We start from the raw sequence: 22545 nt of genomic DNA on the forward strand, positions 1-22545 counted from the left end.
GTGTATTGGGTTAATATTGATATTTTAAAAATATTTTTTTTTTGAGACAGAGTCTTACTCTGTCGCTCAGGATGGAGTGCAGTTGCATGATCATGGCTCACTGCAGCCTCAAACTTCTAGGTTCATGCAATCCTTCCACCTCAGCCTCCCAAGTGGCTGAGACCACTGGTGTGTGCCACCATACCCAGCTAATTTTGTATTTTTTATAGAGATGGGATCCCTCTATGTTGGCTACGCTGGTAACAAATACCTGGGCTCAAGCAAGATATGTGAGGTTTTGATCGTATCGTGAAGTTATTAGGTAGCTGCTTTGTAGTTTCTACTGTGTGGCCTATGTACTTAGGTGTGGTTGTGGGCTACGTACTTAAGTGTGTTTTGTGGTAGCAGTTATCATTCTTTCATTTTCATGTTTAGAACTCCTGTGAAGATCTCTTGTAAGGCTGACCTAGTGGTAACAAATTCCCTTAGCACCTGCTTGTCTGGAAAAGGTTTTATTTCTCCTTTACTTATGAAGCTTAGTTTGGCAGGATATGAAATTCTTAGTTAGAATTTCTTTTCTTTAAGAATGCTGAAAATAGGCACCCAATATCTCTTACTGTGTTAGCTTTCTGCTGAGAAGTCTACTGTTAGTCTGATGGAATTCTCTTTGTATGTATCTGACCTTTTTCAGTAGTTGCCTGTAAGATTTTTTTTTTTTTTTAGTGTTGACTTTGACAGTCTGGTGACTATATGCCTTGGCGATGTTCGTTTTATATAGTATCTCACAGGTGTTCTCTGAATTTCTTGTATCTGGTTGTCTACCTCTATCAAGATTAGAAAAATTTTCTTGAATTATTCCTTGAAATATATTTTCCACGTTGTTTACATTTTCTCTTTCTCAGGAATCCCAACAATTTGTAGGTTTGGTTGCTTTACATTATTCCATACTTCTCAAAGACTTTGTTCTTTTAAAAAATCATTTTTTCTTTACTTTTGTCTGGCTAATTTGAAAGACCTGTCTTCAAAATCTGAATTTTTTTCTTCTGCTTGGTCTAGTCTATTGATAAAACTTTCCATTGTATTTTGAAATTTCATAAGTGAGTTTTTCAATTCCAGAAGCTCTGGTTGACTTATTTTTAAAATGTTTATCTCTTCCTTCATTTCCTGAATTGCTTTAGAAGATTCTTTGTGTTTATTTTCAACCTTGTCTTGGATCTCATTGAGCTTCCTTTCAATTCCATGCTTTGAAATCTTGATCTGTTATTTCTGAGTTTCCATTTTGTTTAGGAACCATTGCTGGAGAGCTGGTGTGATCCTTTGGTCGTATCACTACATTCAGATTTTTCACAGTGCCAGAATTCTTGCACTGGTTTCTTCTCATCTGAAGACACTGGAACTTCTAATTTTTTTTTTTTTTAGATGGAGTCTCACTCTATTGACCAGGCTGGAGTGCAATGGCACATTCCTGGCTCACTGCAACCTCCACTTCCTGGGTTCAAGAAATTCTCCTGCCTCAGCCTCCCAAGCAGCTGGGACTACAGGTGTGTGCCACCATGTCTGGCTATTTTTTTTTTGTATTTTTGTAGAGTGCTCTGATGTCTGGAGATCTGCCTGGGCTTGTCTCTAACCACTCTGTTTCTTTTCTAGCTCTTTGTTCACCTAGATGTAGATTTTTTTATACTAGCTGTCTTGGCAAACTACATATGTTCAAGTGCCAAACTCATTGATAGTAACAATAATGACTAACACAACGAATTAAACACTAGGTGTTAGGTACTGTTCTGCATTCTTTACGTGGAGTAGCTCATTTAGTCTTCACAAGTTTATGAGTCAGATACTATTATTCCCATATTATATTAGAGAAAGTAAAACACAGATAGATTAAGTAACTTCCTTCCCCCTACCACACTGCCAAATTAGTTGACTGGATTAGTGAGTGACTTCTACATATGGATTATAATACTCCAAATGCAACTCTAAGTTTGGGTCTTATTATAAAAGGCCAGTGTACAGACCACCAAGAGGACCTTCTTGCACTACACATAATCATTTTCTGATATCTAGGATTTAACAAAACTGAGGCAAGAAATAGGGTCTAGAAGCAGGCAACCTAAAGACTTTCTAGAACCAAATTAGACAAATGAACAAAAAACCCAACCTTCTAAGCCCAAGTAAATAACTTTATATCTTCACTTTAGCCTCTTCATCTACATAGGAGGTACACGAAGTAACCAATGGAAACCTCTAGAGGGTATTTAAACCCCAGAAAATTCTGTAACTGGGCCCTTGAGCCGCTTGCTCCAGCTGCTCACACCCTGTGGAGTGTGATTTTGTTTTCAGTAAGTCTCTGCTTTTGTTGCTTCATTCTTTCCTCGCTTTGTGAGTTTTGTCCAATTCTTTGTTCATGGACACCTTTGACTGGTAACGAAACATCATCAATCTGCCATGGATCATATTACTTTCAATTGAATTGCCAACACTATTATCTGGACATATGGGTTTGTCCATGTCCTTCAAAAAGCAGATGCCAAGATAGAATAAAATGCACAAGGATTATAATAAAAGAAATGCCTACAAAAGAAAATGGGAAGGGAGCCAGGAAAGGCTGGGAGGTCTTTCAGGCTGTCACGCCAGTGTGAGCTCCAAGTGAAGGAAAAAAGGAAGTAAGGTTGGATGAAGTGTCCTTGACCTCTATGTAGTCTAAGGAAGGTTTGGCAAGGCTGTTGGAGAGTCCTTGGGCCAAATTTGATCATCACAGGAGTCCCCTGTCTCCCAGGTATGCACCAATTTAGGTATCCCTGTGTACTCATTATTGGCTAGGATAGTCTGAGGGAAGTGTGAATCCACAGCACACCCACAGCAGTGAAATTCAGAGTGCAGCTGCTCGGGCCTTGGTCTAATAAACTCCCCGCAGGTGAAACTCTGTGAGGCACGTTTTCTTGGCCACTATAACATGCTTTAGCATCCTAAAAGTTTTGGGCTTTATTTTAGTCATGAGGTCTATGCAACATTTTTGCTTGCACTATTGCCATATTTTCCAATTTCTTGATGAATTATATTGCTAGAAATGCTGACAGTCTTTGAATCACTCTATCAATTTTAGTTGCTCATAATTTAATGCATCATATGCATTGTAGTATACACTGATCCATATCATGTGGCCAGAAGTTCACGTTTGAGGCATGATGACATTTCTGCCTATAATACCTAGGTTATAAAAACCTGTAACTTAGGCCAGGTGCAGTGGCTCACACCTGTAATCCCAGCACTTTGGGAGGCTGAGGTGGGTGGATCGCCTGAGGTCAGGAGTTCGAGACCAGCCTGACCAACATGGCGAAACCCTGTCTCTACTAAAAATACAAAATTAGTCGGGCATGGTGGCACGTGCCTGTAATCCCAGCTACTCAGGTGGCTGAGGCAGAAGAATCACTTGAACCTGGGAGGTGGAGGTTGCAGTGAGCTGAGATCACACCATTGTACTCCAGCCTGGGTGATAGAGCAAGACGCCATCTCAAAAAACGAAAACAAAAACAAAAACAAAAGCAAAACAAAACAAAAACCTGTAACTTGTTAGTATTAATTGGTACTGATAAAATTTGTTCATCGTATTAAGCCAAATGTCATAACCACTTAATAAGTGAGTTGTTCCATCATTACATGTAGGCAATGACAATTCACTGGAAATCTTTCTAGCAATTATAAATATGCCATATTTCACAGAAACAGTGAAATTGTTTAGGAGCATTGCCTTAAATTAATTTTTTGTAAGAAAGAGATAATCAATCAAAAAAACAGAAGACATGGAATTTAGACAAAACAGCTCCACTGAACATAATGCAGAAATGTCACACTACGACTGCGTAAATAATGCTTTCCATCTTGGGAAACACTCATTTTGTTTTTCCTCATATAGTTTGAATGTCTGTCTACCAATAACCCTGCTATGCAACAGCAAGACGTTTTATTTTAGAAACATGAAGGTATTATACAAATCATTTTAATGTGCTGAATATTATGATACCAAAACTCAGATAATGGCTTATCTTCAAAATTAAGATTCATTTTCAGGCAAGATGTTTTGAAAAGTTAATCTTTGGGTTAACCTTTTCATAATTCTTCTCAGTTGAAAGGCAAGTTAAGAAATACTCTTTTTCTCCAGTTTTAAGAATTTTTTTTCAGTGTTTTTTGCAAGTTATTAAGATTACCTAGGAGTGAGTTAATTAACTTATTAATGTGCTAATCATCAATTAAAGCAAGCTTCTTTTAATTTAGTGGAATGGTTAAAATGATCTATATTACAAGTGAAATTTGTAACATTTTGGAACATATCATATGACCTCCTATTTTGGAACACTTCATATGACTGATATATTTTAGCTTAGTATAATGTTGTGATGATTACAAATATAGAGTCTATATTCTGTCATATGTGGTTACTAAGAAGCAACTAGCAAATGTCAAAAGCATAAGAGTATATCATCTGTTCATTTCCTATTTGCTGCTCACTATTTTATTTTACCCAATATCAGTACTTTTCCAAGAATTCTAACAAATGCCCATTTTCTATTCCTTTGATATAAATAGTTGAAATACTCCTGGAGTGAAAAAAGTAGCGGTTTCACTTTAAATAGCCATTAATTAGTTCACTCTCATCACTTTTTAGTCTAAACTGTATTTTAAAGATGCAGTCATCTTCTCAGCAATGACTTTTTTTTTGAGACAGAGTCTTGCTCTATCACCTAGGCTGGAGTACAGTGGTATAATCTTGGCTGACTGCAACCTCTGCCTCCTGGGTTCAGGCGATTCTTGTGCCTCAGCCACCCAAGTAGCTGGGATTACACGTGCGCGCCACTATGCACAGCTAATTTTTATATTTTTAGTACAGATGGGGTTTCACCGCATTGGCCAGTCTGGTTTTGAACTCCTGACCTCAAGTGATCCACCTGCCTCGGCCTCCCAAAGTGTTGGATTACAGGCATGAGCCACTGCGCCCAGCCCCAGTAATGACTTGTACTTTTTTTTTTTTTTTTTTTGAGACAGAGTCTTGCTCCGTTGCCCGGGCTGGAGTGCAGTGGTGTGATCTCGGCTCACCGCAACTTCTGCCTCCAGGGTTCAAGCGATTCTCCTGCCTCAGCCTCCCGAGTAGCTGGGACTACAGGTGCATGCCACCACGACTGGCTAATTTTTTTTATTTTTAGTAGAGATGGGGTTTCACCGTGTTAGCCAGGATGGTCTCAATCTCCTGACCTCATGATCCGCCCGCTTTGGCCTCCCAAAGTGCTGGGATTACAGGTGTGAGCTACCGCACCCAGCCATGACTTGTACTTTTGTGGAATCAATCATGATTTTGCAGTCCATTTTAGACCATGACACACACACACATACACACCCACATATATATGCTTACAGATCCCTTATGATTTATAAACATTCAAATCTCTATGTAATAAATTTAATAAATTGCAGATATTGTATATAAGTGTAAACATAGATAGTACATTTCTCTTTAACAAATCAAGAGCCTGGGTGCTAATATATTTTCTTCCACATTTCTGGTGGCGTGTTGTCTCTTCATACGACAATAATTTTGTAATATTTCCAAGATTTATTCACGTTTTTACATAAGGTAAAATTCATTCATTTTTATTGCTATATAATATTTATTGTGTGAAAACATCACAGTCTAACCATTCTGTTGCCAGTACACATGGTGGTTGTTTCCACCTTTTGCTATTAGGAACAAACCTGTTATTGACAACATTTCCTGTAGTTCCTTTGTATCACTGCAACTCACTCCCTGCACTGTTGCTGGAGGTGGTGGTGGTGTGTATGTGTGTATACACATTTATGTGTGTATACAGCAAATCCAATTCTGATCATATTATTACTTAAAATTCTTCAGCTGGTGGCTTGGTACCACCAGGAATAATATTCCAGATGGCCTAGAATGACTTCAAGATACATTATTGTACTTATATAGTAATTGCTACAGAAACTCAAGCAATTTTTTTGATGCTACACATCAAAATAATGATGTTGTGAAGTGGGTTTGCTACCCCTTCCACTTTCTTTTGTCAGCAGAACCTACTCTTGTCCCTCTTTGCTCTCTATTCTGGCACTATAGAGGGTCTAAATCTGATCAGATGTAAAAACGAATCTCTTATCATCAAACTTTTCCAGGAAAAATAAAAAGGAAATCCTCTTCTGGGAAGTTGTCCCAGAAAAAGCTACAATGGTGAAAAAAGCATGAGAGGAGTCACATGTCCCTGGTCTTTATGAATTGCCAAGTCAATTTTCTGGATCTCTTTGCATATCTAAAAAAGGCACGTATGATTCCTGTATGGCCTGCCCTATAGAGTGGTGTAGAGGATCAACAAACAAAACAAAACAAAACAAAACTTCCATATATTTCACACTTAGTGAACACCTGCTATGTCCCAGTCACTGTACTAGGTACAGAGACAAAAACCAACAACAACAATAAGGATGCCTGTCTGAGTTCTCTGCATTCCGGCCATGTAGATTGATAGATTAAACTCTCTTAGCCTCTATATGCTCGCTTGTAAATGATGAGGGTAACAGAAACTACTTCACATGGTAGTACAGTATTCATAACATCTACTTAACTCAGTGCCCGGTACAGAGTACTCAGATAATAAATTGCTGGGAATGAAGTGAGATAAATAGGTAACTAAATAGCTACAGTAGTGATCTTGACTACATTAGAGACCAACATACAGCTGTTGTAAGATACAAAAGGGTCATCTAATTCAACTGAGGTGGCAGTCCTGCAGGATATGATGTTATGAGTTTTCAACTTAAAGGCGAGTAAATTATCCAGAGAAACTGGATAATTTCATTGTATTGATGTTTTCACACAATAAAATAAAATCCAGAGAAACTGGTGAGGCAATGGGGATGAGTAACATCCCAGAGGTGGGATTGTGTTTTGTTCCCATGGAGCAGGAGAGAAGGATCAAGACTGGGGAAAATAAAGGGATCGGATCTTGAGGTGCCTTGAAAGGGGCAGAGGAGGTTGACCTCGGTCCCTTTGACCTTCAGGAGACACCAAAAGTTCTAAGCTGGGCAATCAGAGTCGCATTTAAGTTAGGTCATTGCGTTCTGGCATGGATTTGCCCTGACCTGATTTTGACACTGGAGTAGGTAATTTGCGGGGGAGGTGGCCCGGTCTCAAGCAGTCGCGATAGGAATGGAGAAGGAGCCTGAGAGGAAGTTAGGGGAAAGAGGTAAAATCTACAGCTGTTGGCAGCAGAAGGAAGGCGAAGGCTGCAGAGGACACGAAGGCCATCCCGACCCTTGGCAATAAAGGGCATAGGAGGGAAGTGTCAAGACCTAGGCATGGGCGTCACGGCACAAGATAAAGCTCAGGTGGACCGCGGTCGACTTCGTCCAGGAGCCGGTGCCAGTAGGCCAAGGAGCGGGTCAGACCCCTGCAGCAGCGTCTTGGGGTGCTAACGCCCTCTGCTGGAGGTGCGCGGCTGTCCCAGCGCGGGGCGCGCGCCCAGCAATCGTGACAGCGCAGAGCGCCCTGGAACTGCGACAGGGCGGAGGTCGGGAGGGTGTGCGTGTCTGGGGCAGTCCCCGCCCGTAAGAAGCGCGATTCAAGCATCCGCGGTCCTGGCGGCCGACGCCTGCGCCCTACGCCGAAGTGAGGAGCGGAAGCTCGAGGAAAGGCTCCGCCCTCCGCGCCGAGAATGCGCCCTTCTCCCCGGGCTTGATATCACTTTTTCTTGTTACGACCTAGTCCATTTCCTTAGGTATTTTGTAGCTATCGCACGACCTAGGTCTACATTGTATAATTCGTCAAACAGTAAGTATTGATTCTATGGGAAATCAGTTTTTCAAATGTTATCAGTCTACTGCTTTCCATGAATAGTTTACTCTTCGGGGATTCTGTTCTGATGCTGATTCCTGAGCTAAATTCTTGGATTTGTATTTCCCTTGAATATTCCACAATATCCTGGACTGTGGTGGACACAGACTTTCAATAAATTCTTGAGAATCCATCGCGTTTTTTATGCAGAGAGAAACCAGTATCCTCTTTCTCCTTCCTCTTGTAACTGATAGGCCCCCGCCCCCCCCCCCCCCCCCCCCAGGCCATCCTGCTGTGCCCTCCGTCCAGTCCCCTTTTCCCCTCCCCGAGCAGGCATTCCCTTATCCCCTCTCATGGACCTTGCACCATCATCCTAACTAGCAACTGAGTCCAGTTTCTCTCCGTTACAGTCTGGCAACCCTCCTCTCCCATGAAACTCCGAAGGGTCATCGTTAGTATTACTCAGACGAATGTCAAGGCCTGCCTCTCAGACTCCTTGTGTCCATCTTTGTGACCCACCTGAACTTTTTCACTGTTTCCCTTCCACCCTTTTCCTGTATTTTTGTGGGAAACAGAATACTGTAATGAAAAGATGCCATTAAAAAATTATGAAAAATATCCAACATATAGAAATAACATCACTGATTCTGCTGAGAGTGAGCAAAAAAAGAAAAGAAATAACATCAAACATCTGGTCAGTATTCAAATTTCCAAATGTCTCCTGCTATAGATATTTGTTGATTTAGCGTGTTTGAATCAAGATCCAAATAAACTCCACACATTGTCATTGGTTCCCATGTGTCTTAAAGTAATCCACAGGTTCCCCCCGGCATCTGGACTTCGTCTTAGCCTATGTACCACTTTTCATTGTTGCTGCAGCAAGTTAAAGGCCCTCCTCCTCCTAGTGAAATGTGGGGACCCAGCAGTGCGGTCCAGATTTAGAGTTGTGCAATTCTGCATTTGTCATGCCCTTAAATAGCGCAGCTTTTCGGCTTGGAATCAGGAAGTGAAAAGGGCATACAAATACATGTCTCTTTAATTATGTTTTCATTCAGGGGAACGTTGAAGTACTTTATGAAAGTTGCTGAGAGAAGCTAGGTTAAAATCTTTACATTTCAGGGAAAGAGAAGGAGGCTGTGCTAAGCTTAGGCCAATCTGATACAACTGCTCCTTGATTTACCATGAGATTATGTCTGGATAAACTCAGTGTAAATTGAAAATATTGCTAGGTCAGAAGTGTGTTTTTGACTTAGGATATTTTCAACTTATAATGGACTTGTCTGGACATATTCCTGCCGTAAGTGGAGGTATATACTGAATGTGTATGGCTTTTGCACCACCATAAAGTTGAAAAATCATAAATTGAACTATCGTAAGTTAGAATCATCTGTATTTGCTTGCTTTGCCATCTTAAATCAGTAGTTTTCCTTCTCAATATACACTTTTCCCTCTTATCACTTCATATTTTCTCTGTAGTCCCAAGACTGGCCTTTCATGCTATTACTCCTCACAGTTTCCGATCAACGTTATAATGCGAAAGGCTGGCTGACAAATCATCAAGGAGGCTGTAGAAGAGGTTTGGGATTAGACAGAAGGCGGGCCCAGAGTTGATCCTATCTATCTCCTTCAGCTCTAGGACTGCACATACATCAAGAAATAAACTTGCTGTTGGGAAAGAACTTGAAAGGCAGATGATGACTCACCATCTCTACCTATTAGACTGCTGTTGGTGAAGAGTCAGCTGAGGGTGGCTTAAAAAAATATTGCACATGGATTTTCAACCCCATTATGTGTCTAAACCCAGAAGTTCTTCTGGTAGATGTGCACACGCTAGCAATATGTAGGCACCTATTGAACACTGACCAATGAGTGCCATCTTGGCTGGGTCTGGTGGCTTACACCTGTAATCCTAGCACTTTGGGAGGCCACAGCGGGAGGCCAGGAGTTTGAGACCAGCCTGGGCAACATAGTGAGACCTCATCTCTACTGAAAATAGGAAAATTAGCCAGGTGTGTTGGTTGAGTCTTAGCTACTCAGGAGGCTGAGATAGGAAGATCACTTGAGTCTGGTGTTCAAGGTTACGGTGAGCTATGATGGCACCACTGCATTCCAGCCTGGGCAACAGAGTGTGACCCTGCTCTAAAAAAATAAAAAATAACGGCCGGGTGCGGTGGCTCACGCCTGTAATCCCAGCACTTTGGGATGCTGAGGCGGGCGGATCACGAGGTTAGGAGTCCAAGACCATCCTGACCAATATGGTGAAACCCCGTCTCTACTAAAAATACAAAAAAATTAGCCAGGCATGGTGGCAGGTGCCTGTACTCCCAGCTACTCGGCAGGCTGAGGCAGGAGAATTGCTTGAACCTGGGAGGTGGAGGTTGCAGTGAGCCAAGATTGCACCAGTGCACTCCAGCCTGAGTGACAGTGAGACTCTGTCTCAAAAAATAAATAAATAAATAAACAAACAAATAAATAAATAAAAAATAACGGCCGGGTGCGGTGCCTCACGCCTGTAATTCCAGCACTTTGGGAGGCCGAGGCGGGCGGATCAAGAGGTCAGGAGTTTGAGACCAGCCTGGCCAATATGGTGAAACCCTGTCTCCACTAAAAACACAAAAATTTGGTGGGCCTGGAGGCACGCGCCTGTAGCCCCAGCTACTGGGGAGGCTGAGGCAGAAGAATTGCTTGAACCCGGAAGGCGGAGGTTGCAGTGAATGGAGATCGCGCCACTGCACTCCAGCCTGGGTGACAGAGTGAGACTCTGTCTCAAAAAAATAAATAAATAAAAATAAAAAAAAACAAGTGTTATCTCAGTTACCAACTAAGCAAAACATCTAATATAATTAGGCTACCTCAATTTTTCATTGTGTGTGTATTCAACACACAGACAAAATAAACATTCTCAGTAACAGCTTCTAAAGTTTTAGTTTTAACACAGAAACTATGGATTAAATGGGTCTCTGGAATTTCACTTCCCTCTCCTCAGGAAAGGATCTTCTGTTCCTAGTGAAGAAAGCTTTTCTTGCAGTCGAAGCTTCCTCTTTATTTTCATCACAAATACCAGGTGGGCTTTTATCTGGACACACAAATGTAAGACACCTGTTATATGACCCCAAGTTTTGTGGAAAATATGGTGCTTGAATCAGTGGAAATTATGCTGTTTATCATTTATTTTAATGAAAATAGGTATAACTAGGAAGAAAGCTAATGATATGGTAATGTTTCTAATTAGTTTTCAATCCAATACCAAAAAATAAAAATCAGCGACAGATTCACACAGTAACTAGAAAAACACTTAGCGTTTTAAGTGTAAATATTTCTAAAATAATTTGCACAGCAAAGTTAGTAACCTTGTTTTTCATCTTTTTTCCTCATATACTGCTTAGAGATGCATCTTGGAAGACATCATTGTGGAGTTGTGTACAAATAGTGTAGCGACAGTTTGCAACTCTGTTCTCCTAGCAGCTGTATCAGTAGAGAATTTCATCTCTCCGGGGTATGACAATGATTCTGCTCAGTCTTCAAAGAATATTGTCTTACTTTATTTCTTTCATCCTTGAAAAAATAGCTACCATCTTTCAGAGGAGATCTTTACCCATCATTTAAGACAGTATTTTGGGATTTCAGGGCAGAAAATAATGTGATTAATTAATATCTCTTTTTGGCAAATAAAATATATAAAATGACACGTGCACATTTTACCATTTATGTTGAAAGGTGAAGTCCTGGAATAAAAATCCCCTAAAACACTGGTATAATCATCCTTTTGTAAATATTTGGGGAAAAAAAACCTAATCCAAGATCAGTATGCATTTTCCTTTTGCAGTGTAAGTTTGTAACTGAATTATCCTCCCTAATCGTTTTCTTGGGGTGGGGAGTAGAGGAATGTGAGTCAATAAATCATCACACTCCATGTACTTATTGAGATTAGTACAGTGCTTTTCAAAAATATTTTGGTGATTTGAATACTTACACATTATACTTAGCTTTAAGATAAACACAAACTCTTATTAAAATATTTTCAAAAACTAGCTCTGATCACTGATGGGCAAATGGGGGCAAACAATTTTGTAGAAAAATGAGGTCACTTGGTAACCTTAGGTGACAACGTGTAATTTCTGAAAAATATATACTTTTCAGCTTTATCTCATGAAAAGTGAAGCAAGAAGATGAGGACAATGAAAAAGTGACCTCAATCTGCTCTTTGTCCACTTTGTTTCATCTGCCATTTCCCAATAAATCTGCAAAATAAACTAGGTCACTCAGAAAAAAAAAGAGTATTCAGTCTCCTGTATACTTGAGGATAATTTATTCCAGCATATATAAAATCTTACTTCTAGCGAGACTTACTTCTAGAAGACTTAACAAATTTCTCATGTATTTTATTAATTTCAATCATTTTAGTCAATTTTACATTTCATCCCGTCTTCATGTTTCTTGGAAGTGTAGCATTACAACTATACTACATCCCATACTGCTGATCATTTTAAAACATTCTTTAGATTTTTACTTTTCTTTCCAGTCTTGACATTCACTTAGGTACAGATGTATTGCATTTATCTGTGGGTGTACAAAAAGTATGGATAATATTTCTAGGTCGGGCGCGGGGGCTCACGCCTATAATCCCAGCACTTTGGGAGGCCGAGGCAGGTGGATCACGAGGTCAGGAGATCGAGACCATCCTGGCTAACACGGTGAAACCCTGTCTCTACTAAAAATACAAAACATTAGCCAGGCGTGGTAGCATGTGCCTGTAGTCCCAGCTACTCGAGAGGCTGAGGCAGGAGAATCACTTGAACCCAGGAGGCGGAGGTTGCAGTGAGCCGAGATCGCACCACTGCACTCCAGCCTGGGCAACAGAGTGAGATTCAATCTCAAAAAAAAAAAAATTTCTAACAAACAGCAGACTGAAAACTTAGCATTCAAAGTATTACCTCCATATATTCTGGAAGTAATGTTATAGGCCCTATCATGCCACACTATTTTTCAAGGAATTTACTGTTTCTTCAACTGCATGTCTCTGTCCCTTTCTGAATATTCTAATTCACACATAGAGAAGCAGTAGTTGCATGGCTCTTTGGACATTGCTGATGTTTCAACTTTTCCTTTCATCAGGGCTACTGTGATGGACTGACGGCTGAAATCTGTCCAAAACTCAGAGCTTCACGTTATTCTCATAGTTACTTAGGTGGCTGTTGCAGTGTTATGTTTCCAGAGTCATCAGCAAACAATATGAAATATCATTAATTAATATTGGTCAATGAAGTGTCTAATCTTTTAGAGAAAACACTTCTAAAGCATTGGATTTAATATTAGGGAGATCAATCCTCTATTTCTTCTTTTTCAAGTATTTAATAATTGAATATTTTGAAAATGAATGCAATGCTCCAGAGGAGTAATATTTTGGGATACTGTAAATTCTCAACATTCCTACAAAATGAAACCAATATAGTCATTCTTCAAATGTATGCGGAATTTTGTGGTTTGCAAGTAAATTCTCTTTAAAAGTTTTAGCTGCATATTCCTATTGATTTCTTTGTGGACGACATGAATCTGTATCACTAAATCTTTATCTTTTTAGGAACAGGTACATTGAAAATGAAGATGAAATCTATGCTTACTTTGTACGTATTGAGCTAGTGAAATATTTGATATATTAAACATAATTCTGTATTTTATTTTGTTGACATTAAACTTTGAACTAATTATACTTCACCTCCTATTCCCTATAGAATGTAACACCTTGAAGTTTTCATGATTAATTTAGTACAAACTAAAAACAATTTCTTTTGATGCTATTTAGTTACTTGGGCTGGAGTTGATTTATCTGAATTGTTATACTAATTCTTTTTAAATGAAATTATAAGCTATATGACTGATTCAATGGAAGAACAAAGCATTACTCTTTTGTATGAGCTGTACATTTACTGTTGCTATCAAGTACAAATATGATTTTCTAAAATATCCTTTGGAAGTAAAATGAATGCCCGTGGGAACAAATTCAATTTAAGCATCTGTTTATTAAAAGTTATAAGTTTACTAAATTTATTAGATGCAATTTTATAGTGGCTGCTGTCAGAATTTCAAAAGCAACTTTCTGTGGACAGCAAGTTATGGCCTGCTGGTGAGGAATGTGTGGCTTAAGTGGTAATCACCCTCAGTGGCAATAGGAGGTAAAGGGCAAAGATACACACTATTATCTGATCCAATAAGCTTGAAATGAACATAGGTTCTGAAATGATTTAAGAGGCTTGTTTACACAACAGAATGTATGTTGTTGCATAGCCACAAACTACTTTTTGAGAAAGCTAAGCTCTGGAGAAATAAAAGCATGCTTATTGGACTGCAGAATGTGCAAACACAGTTTGAATATGTGTCCTGCATTTCCCATCCCTGCTTCCGTGTGTACCAACGTTCAGGTACTTTGCCATAAACAGTATCTGTCTTATTTGAGAATAAAGCAGGATACCTCACTTTTTTCCTCCTTAGCCTTTTATTACCCAGATGTTGGGAAAATAACTGTTTCAGGCATAGCCCTACTCTTGGGGAGTTCATAGTCTTGTGAAGGGGAAGACAAAAAATAATTAGGGCATAATTAATGTGACCAGCGTAAAACTGATGTCCACATGAAGCACTGAAACTACGTGTCTGTTTTTTACTCTTTGCCCAAAATTGTTCTTTGAAAAAAAGGAGCAGGATAGGTGACAGAATCTTTATTTTTTGAAAGACACTGAAAAAGTGTCATATTCTGAAAAATGGACAGACAGTCCCACACATACTGTCACTGCCTGACCCCTGTCTATCACATGGTAAGCGACATGGCATTTGGGAGTTTTTTTTTTTTTTTTTTTTTTAATTCAGGGATCAGTAACTTATTTCAGGATCATTTTAGATTAGAACTTTCACCTGCCACCTGGGCTTTTCATCTTTTAGTGTGTAAATTATTTTTAGTTTTTGGTTTACTAATATTGTCTTGTTAATTATACTGAACATATAAAACCCTAATACATCTTTTTCATCTTGTTGCGACTCGCCCAAGCTGGAGTGCAGTGATGTGATCTCAGCTCACTGTAACCTCTGCCTCCTGGGTTCCAGTGATTCTCATGTCTCAGCCTCCTGAGTGGATGGGATTATAGGTGTGTGCCACCACACTCAGCTATTTTTTTTTTTTTTTGTATTTTTAGTAGATATGGGGTTTTGCCATGTTGTCCAGGCTGGTTTCAAACTCTTGGCCTCAAGTGATCCACCTGCCTCGGCCTCCCAAAGTGTTGGGATTACATGTGTGAGCCACCAAGCCTGGCCCCCTAATAAAGCTTAAACCCTATGTAGCAAATAATACGGTATGTTTTTTCTTAGTCTTCTTTTTTTCACTCTTATAATGAACCAACTTACATTCAGAGTCCAGAGCCAGTATTTGTTCATTTGATATGGGATTCATGATAATTCACAGGTGATATGGCTATCTGGGAGTTAATTGTTGGTTGGGATGTTGAAGAAGGGTTCCAGGAGTTGATGAAACAGAAATAGCCTCCTGATAAACAGGTTTATAAGAGTTTTATTCTTTTAATAGTACAAACAATCCTTCTTGAAAGATTTCTATTAATATTACCTCTCTTGAAGAGCAGTGTCTGATTTGAATTACCCACTGTGAACTACAGTCTTGTAAGATACCGGGCATTTTATGTATGTGTGTATGTATGTAGATGGAGTCTCACTTTGTCACCCAGGCTGAAGTGCAGTGGCGCGATCTTGGCTCACTGTAAGCTCTGCCTCCCAGGTTCGAGCATTTCTTCTGCTTCAGCCTCCTGGGTAGCTGAGATTACAGTCACACGCCACCACGCCTGAGTAACTTTTGTATTTTTAGTAGAGACAGGGTTTCACTATATTGGCCAGGTTGGTCTCGAAATCCTGACCTCAAGTGATCTGCCTACCTCGGCCTCCCAAGTGCTGGGATTATAGGCGTGAGCCAACGTGCCTGGCCCACCCGGGCATTTTAAATAAATTTAGGCCACACTAGGTTACGACTAGAAGCTATTTGGGGCTTGGTGCAGTGGCTCATGCCTGTAGTCCAGCACTCTGGGAAGCTGAGGCAGGATTGCTTGAAGCCAGGAGTTTGAGACTAGCCTGGGCAACATAGCAAGACCTTATCGCTAATAAAAAATTAGCCAGGCCTGGTGGTGTGCACCTGATGTTTCAGCTACTTAAAAGGCTGAGGTGAGAGGATTTCTTGAGCCCAGGAGATTTTAGGCTGCAGTGAGCTATGATTGAGCTACTTGCACTCCATCCTGGGTGACAGAGCAACAGTCTCAAACAACGACAACAACAAACTCTGATTTGGTTGCAAATACCATATATGTAATAGTAAATGTCTAAATGTTAGCTTAAACTAATTTATATAGGTCTTTTTTTGTTGGAATAAATAAAGCATTTGCTTTCATTTTGTAATGCAGATAATCATATATTCACTCCCACATTGGATCTCATAATTCATGCTTTTATTTTTGTAGGCTATAAGAACTCCTCACTATTAAATTCTTATCAACAAATCTGACAGAGTTGATATCCTTAGCCCACATTCTTGAGAAGGAATATTACAAAACAATAATTATAGGATATGAGGTACAGCATTTGAGTTACAAATTATTTTTCTAAGTCCTATTTGTTTACAGTGAATTCAAATTGACCGTCAAATAAGAATACTGATAAAAGTACATTGCCACTATAAAAAATGTAATTTTTAGTATGTAACTGAATGGAATCCTAAAATTCATTATGAATTATCAGTAATATATGAAATCTTATTTTAATAGCATTTCCTTTTAATAGTACTTCCATTTAGAATACAGTGGGGTCTGTTTCAAATATCCTATTTAGAATTTTTGTCTTTCAGAAAATAGAAATTATAAATTTCTACTTTCTGGAAAGATTCTTTTTTTTTCAAACGGAGTTCAAAAGAAGGAAATCCTAACAGGATTAAGTTTAGGATAGGTTTATTCTAGTAGGCTTTGTGGCACAGGTCCCCTAAATAATTCATCATAAGATTCCAGTGTATGCCATGTATCAAGAAATGAAATTGTTATCAACTGACAACTAAACTTGATACCCTTTAGTATACAGAATACTACACATAAGTCTTTCCAATCTTTGAATGATTTCTTCCCTAAGCTCTTCTATAGAAAAATGTAGGATTGTATACTTTACAGGATTTTTTTTGTTTTTTTTGGAGGCAACATCTTTAAAAGTTCCTGGAAATTCTAAAAAGTGCCTGCTAACTTAAAAAAAAATTGTCTTTAGGTATTTCATGCTAAGTTGGAAGCTTCTTCATCAAATATGATGAAACCAAATATAGCATGAACCCATAGCTAAAAAAAAAAAAACTACCCATGTGATTAATTTTTTGTTGAGAATGAACAATTTTTTTCTTGATGCACAGCCTCATTCTACTTTTCTGTACAACTGGATAGTAACTTTTTTTTGGTAATAAAAATTCCACATATGTTACATTGGTTTTCTGACAACTTTATTTTCAATATGGCTATTTAAAAATTCTTCCTAATGGAGGATTTAGAAAAGCCAACTTTTAATTGAGCCGACAACAATCAAACAATGCAGCTGATATATCAGCTACTATTTTCAGAGTGACCGCTATGTGCTAGCAATTGTTCTCATGATCATATATTTATCAACTTTAATCCTTGTAATAGCACTGCAAGGTTAAGTGCTATTAGTCTCTTTCATTTGTAAGGAAAAAGGAAGATTAAAGAGATTAAAGTAACTTGCCTTTTATCCAGCTAGTAAGTTTTCCCAGCAAATATTTGAGGGCATACTTGGTATTGGCCTTGAGACTACCTCTGGGGCTGGGAACACAACTGTGAACAAGACAGACAAGATCTCCACTTTCAAGGAGCTTACATTCCAGTAGTAAGGTCAGGATTTGAATATAATGGTGTTGGACTCAAACTCTTCTTAGCTTCTACTCTTCCCCTACAGCAACACTCCAATAAGATGAATAAAATTGTTTCAGGGCCACTTTAAAAAGTGGGTGAAGATGGACACCATATACTGGAATATGTTGTAAGAAAGTAATGTTGGTATATAAACATCCAGATTCATCAATGGAAAAACTCTATGACCTAGATGTATAGAGAATGGAAAGCCTATGCTGCATAACAGCCATGGCTTATGATTGCCTGTAGATAACATGTAATTTTTACTGTAGATAGCAGTAACACATACTTGCTGTTAACTTTCAAATGGCCTTAAGAATCATTATTATCTCAGTGTTTGACCTTGCTCTGTTCAGCAAGGTAGTCACAAGCCATTTGTGGCTTCCAAGTACTTGAAATATGGCTAGTGTGACTGAGGAACTAAATTTTAAATTTTATTTAATTTTAACTAATTTAAAAACTGATACTCGATCCAGTTACAAGATTTTTTAGGCATGCTAGAACAACCTTGGTATGTGAATCTCTTTTTTTTCAACTGTACATTTTAGGAAATTTAAATACAGATAAAATATTTCTGATGAAAATTTAGCATCTGAATTGAGATGTGCCATAATGTAAAAATATACACTGAATTTTGAAGACAAAACATAAATCTCATTAATTTAAAAAATACTGATTACACGCTGAAATAATATTTTTGATATATTTGGTTAAATAAAATGTTATTAAAATTAGTTTCAACTGTTTCTTTTTTAAAGTTTTATTTTTAAAAATGTGTGTACAGGGCCAGATGCAGTGGCTCACACCTGTAATCCCAGCACTTTGGGAGGCTGAGGTGGGTGGATCACAAGGTCAAGAGTTCAAGACCAGCCTGGCCAACATGGTGAAACCCCATCTCTACTAAGAATACAAAAATTAGCCAGGCATGGTGGCATGCACCTGTAATCCCAGCTACTTGGGAGGCTGAGGCAGGAGAATCGCTTGAATTCGGGAGGCGGAGGTTGCAGTGAGCCGAGATCGTACCACTGCACTCCAGCTTGGGCGACAGAGCAAGACTCCATCTTGAAAAAGAAAAATAGAAAAATGTGCACTAGGAAATTTTAAATTACACATGTCGTTTGCTTTGTATTTGTATCACTCTAAGGAGCCCTGTTGGAGTCCGACCCAAACATTAACTCTTTTATTTTTGGTATCAAAACATTTTCCTATTATACCTCATTATTCTTTTGTAAAAAGCTATGAATTATTTATCACTGTTTCTATTCATGTTGTGAAGTTGTTAAGGTTGGGGTTGTTGTCTGCATCTTACCAAAATGGTCTCTGGTCCTAGTAAAGAAACTGTTAGATGTGAGATAGCCCTCAACAGACTTCACCTTCTTACACATATTGCTGGATGTGGCAAGCATGCAAGACCTTGACTGTTCTTTACCCGGGCCATTTCTCAGTATTGAATTTTGAGTGAGCATCTGTAAGGGATGAGGCAAAGAGCAGGTTTGCTTCTGTTCATGGATAAAAAGCAGTGAACCCTCCAAGCTCCGTATTCTTTATCTACAACAAAAGCCCACTGTATATGTAGCCATATTGTGTATGGCCATATCATTTTGCCCCCATGGGACCTGGGACAAGGGGAAGCAATGAGAATGTGCTGATGTTCATGCTCCTTGTTGTGCCATGAGTTATTAGTCCTTTGTTTCTGTCTGGGAATCTCAAGTCTTCTGTTAGCATCCATGAAAAAGTAACAGGGTAACTACTTAGCTTCTAACTAAAGTAAAATCAAATATCAGACCTGACAGGATGCAATTAAAATTATGTATTTATACTCATTTTTAGTTGTGGAAAATTATTAGGTTTGACGGGATATAAGAATTCTTTTCCATAAAAATTTTGTCTTACAATTTAAAAAATTTAACTAACTTACTGAAGCCTAGTTTTTACATAAAATTTGGTTTTATATAAAAATCTGGCTGAGAAAATGTTAGCTTAAATATCTTTAAAAATTATGAAATGCAAGGGTCAATATTTGTCCTTATAATAGAAATATTACACATGTGCTTGTATGAACTGTCAACATATAAGTATGTACATAATACATTTATTTTCCAAGAGTGTTTTTCAGAGTAGTCTTTTAAAAATAGAAAGTGAACATAAGTATTCTGTGGGACTATATTCAAAGATTTATAGATTTTGGAAAGAAATAGCTTATCTCCTATACTATATATATATATATATATATATATATATATATATGTCTTCAGGACAAAAGTAAACATTATAAAAAGTATAAAAATAGGTAAAAAGATACAAGTACAATATAATTTGGTTGGAATTTCAAAGGTGCTTTTTTCTCTTCTCTTTCCCTTTTACCTCAAAAGTTATAAATACTTTTGAAGCAGCATGTATTGTTGCACTTTTGATTTTTTGTTGTACAGTTAATGAACTTGAGAGTCTGGATGACTGGTGATCATCTATTTGGCCTTCCCATTCTTTTGTTTCTTCTTCTTTGATTAGTAAAGGTTTTCCTAAGGTTTGGCCAACAAGGTTACAGACTTCTTGAGCTTTGCGCCACGCATTCTCAACAGCAACGAGACAGGCTTGCCGTCTTAGGAATTAAATGGAGAGATTATTAATATGACACTCAATGAAATGTAGCACTGGATAGTTTTGTTTAAAGAATATCTTAGTTAAAGATGTGCTTAAACTTACCGAAGATTCTCAACAGAACCTGGAGTATGATAGAACTGGGGTGGGCTGATGACAACAGAGCTATCTAGCTTTTCAACAAGAAAGTTACAAATATTTTGCATTTTTCCAAATTCAGTAAATGTAATGCAGACCTGTAAATGAAATGACACGATATTATTTTCATGTCTGATGTACTGTTTCAATTTTCTCTACATGTAAGTAAAAAAAGTATAGCCAGACTACGAGGTCATTTTATAGTATGTAACAGATTTTTAAAAGCCTATTTGATACTTATAACTAAATTATTTTGTTCTTTAAGATTTTTGCTTTTGAATTTTCAAATTTATCTAATATTGTCTTGAATATTAAAAAACATATTTTAAACTAGGGATTTTTAAATGAAATTGGAGGAGTTTCCCTTAAACCTTATTACTTGGCTAAATTTTAATCCTGATAACTAGCATGATTCCTTTGTCTAATCAATGCCCTTAGCTTCCTGATTAGTAGTAATTATGCCATACTTCACTGCTATCATTGAGAAATGTTTCTTCTTCCAATAGTTCTGTTCAGATCTATATGTGGAAGCTAATGTATTTCACTCTGTCTTCTGCCTTTAAATATGTGGAAGCAGTCCTTATATTCGGCAATACTTTAAAACCGGTCTGTAAACTCTTCAATGAAGGGAACTAAACCTTGTCTTTTTTTTTTTTTTTTTAAGAGAGACAAGATCTTGCTACGTTGCCCAGGCTGGAGTGCACTGGCACAATCATAGCTCACTGCAGCCTCAAACTCCTGAGTTCAAGCGATCCTCCTACCTCAGCTTTCCAAGTAGGAAGGGCTACAGGCATGCACCACCATGCCCAGCTAATTAAAAAAATTTTTTTTTGTAGAGGTGGAGTCTCACTATGTTCCCCAAGCTGGTCTCAAACTCCTGGCCTCAAGCAATCCTCCCACCTTAGCGGTTGTAAGCATGAGACACCACGCCCAGCCTAAACCTTTTAGCAAAACAAAAAGTACAGATATTAGAGAATAAGCTGGAGTAGCAAAGACAGACATAAGATAACCTCATCGTATACAATGCAGAACAGCTGTCTTTAATCATAATTTTTTTTGTTTTGTTTTTTTTTTGAGCCAGGGTCTCTTTCTGTTTTCCTGGCTGGAGTGCAGTGGTGTGATCACGGGCTCACTGCAGCCTCAACCCCTGGGTTCAGATGATCCTCCTGCCTCAGCCCCCCGGGTAGCTGGGACTACCGGAACGTGCCACCATGCCTAGTGAATTCTATTACTTTTGAAAAAGATATAGAACTTTGTAATCACCATAACAAGAATTTAGACCTGTTCCAACACTCCTAAAAATTCTCTCAAGTAACTCCTTTATCAGTTCCTTCCCCAGTTCCTAAACCCTGGCAACTACTGATACATTCTCCACTGTTAAAGATTTGCCTTTTTCAGAATGTCATATAAATGGAAGCATATAGTATGTAGTCTTTGAGACTACTTCTTTCATTTAGCATAATGTATTTGCAATTCATCCACATTGTTGCATAACAGTTTTTGTTCTTTTTATGCTGAATAGTATTCGTCATATGATCTAATCACAGGTTGGTTTTTTTTGTTTTGTTTTGTTTTCCATTTAGGTTGCTTCCAGTTTGGGGCTATTATAAATAAGGATGCTGCTTTTTCAAAGTAGTTCTAGATCCTTTGTATTTCCAAATGTATTTTGTAATCAGTTTTTGTCAGTTTCTATTTTTTGAAAAGCTGGCTGAGATTTTGATTAGGACTGTATAGATTAATTTAGGGAGAACTGATATCTGGAATAGTGAATCTTCCAAACCATGAACAAGAAATGTTTCTCCATTTATTTAGGTCCTCTTTAATTTCTCTCAGGAATGCTTTGCAGTGTTTAGCACACAGGTCTTTCACATCTTTATAACAGATTTATCCCTATGTATTTTAAATTTTTTGATGCTTACTAGTTCTAATAGCTTTTTTATAGATTCTATCAGATTTTCTACAATGGTCATGTTGTCCATGAATTAAGATAGTTGCACTTCTTCCTTTCCACTCTGGATGTCTTTTATTCTTTTTCAAGTACAATGGTGA

The 22545-nt window shown here is 38.3% G+C and overlaps 1 protein-coding gene and 1 long non-coding RNA gene across 3 annotated transcripts in view; one reads left to right on the forward strand and one right to left on the reverse strand.

Annotated features, from left to right (window-relative positions):
• The first annotated feature begins 7573 nt into the window (after positions 1-7573).
• The window catches only part of LOC131382634 (uncharacterized), a 1005882-nt gene continuing 990910 nt past the window's right edge, over positions 7574-22545 (forward strand). The window contains exon 1 of the long non-coding RNA XR_009212201.1: positions 7574-7810. This is a non-coding gene — a long non-coding RNA (uncharacterized LOC131382634). The remainder of the gene's footprint in view (positions 7811-22545) is intronic.
• Positions 16294-22545, reverse strand: part of IRAK1BP1 (interleukin 1 receptor associated kinase 1 binding protein 1) — a 37088-nt gene continuing 30836 nt past the window's right edge. Inside the window, exons 3-5 of one of the 2 annotated variants that reach the window (XM_058435025.1) lie at positions 20464-20594; positions 20125-20359; positions 16294-19226 (exon numbers count right to left, since the gene is read on the reverse strand). In XM_058435025.1, coding sequence (XP_058291008.1) covers positions 19020-19226; positions 20125-20359; positions 20464-20594 — 573 coding nt within the window. In that variant the 3' untranslated portion in view covers positions 16294-19019. Of the gene's footprint in view, positions 19227-20016; positions 20360-20463; positions 20595-22545 lie in introns of those variants that run through there. The other variant, XM_032152824.2, reaches the window with a different exon arrangement.

This window comes from Hylobates moloch, unplaced genomic scaffold, assembly GCF_009828535.3.
Source record: "Hylobates moloch isolate HMO894 unplaced genomic scaffold, HMol_V3 SCAFFOLD_2, whole genome shotgun sequence".
In the NCBI taxonomy this organism is placed as follows: Eukaryota; Metazoa; Chordata; class Mammalia; order Primates; family Hylobatidae; genus Hylobates; species Hylobates moloch.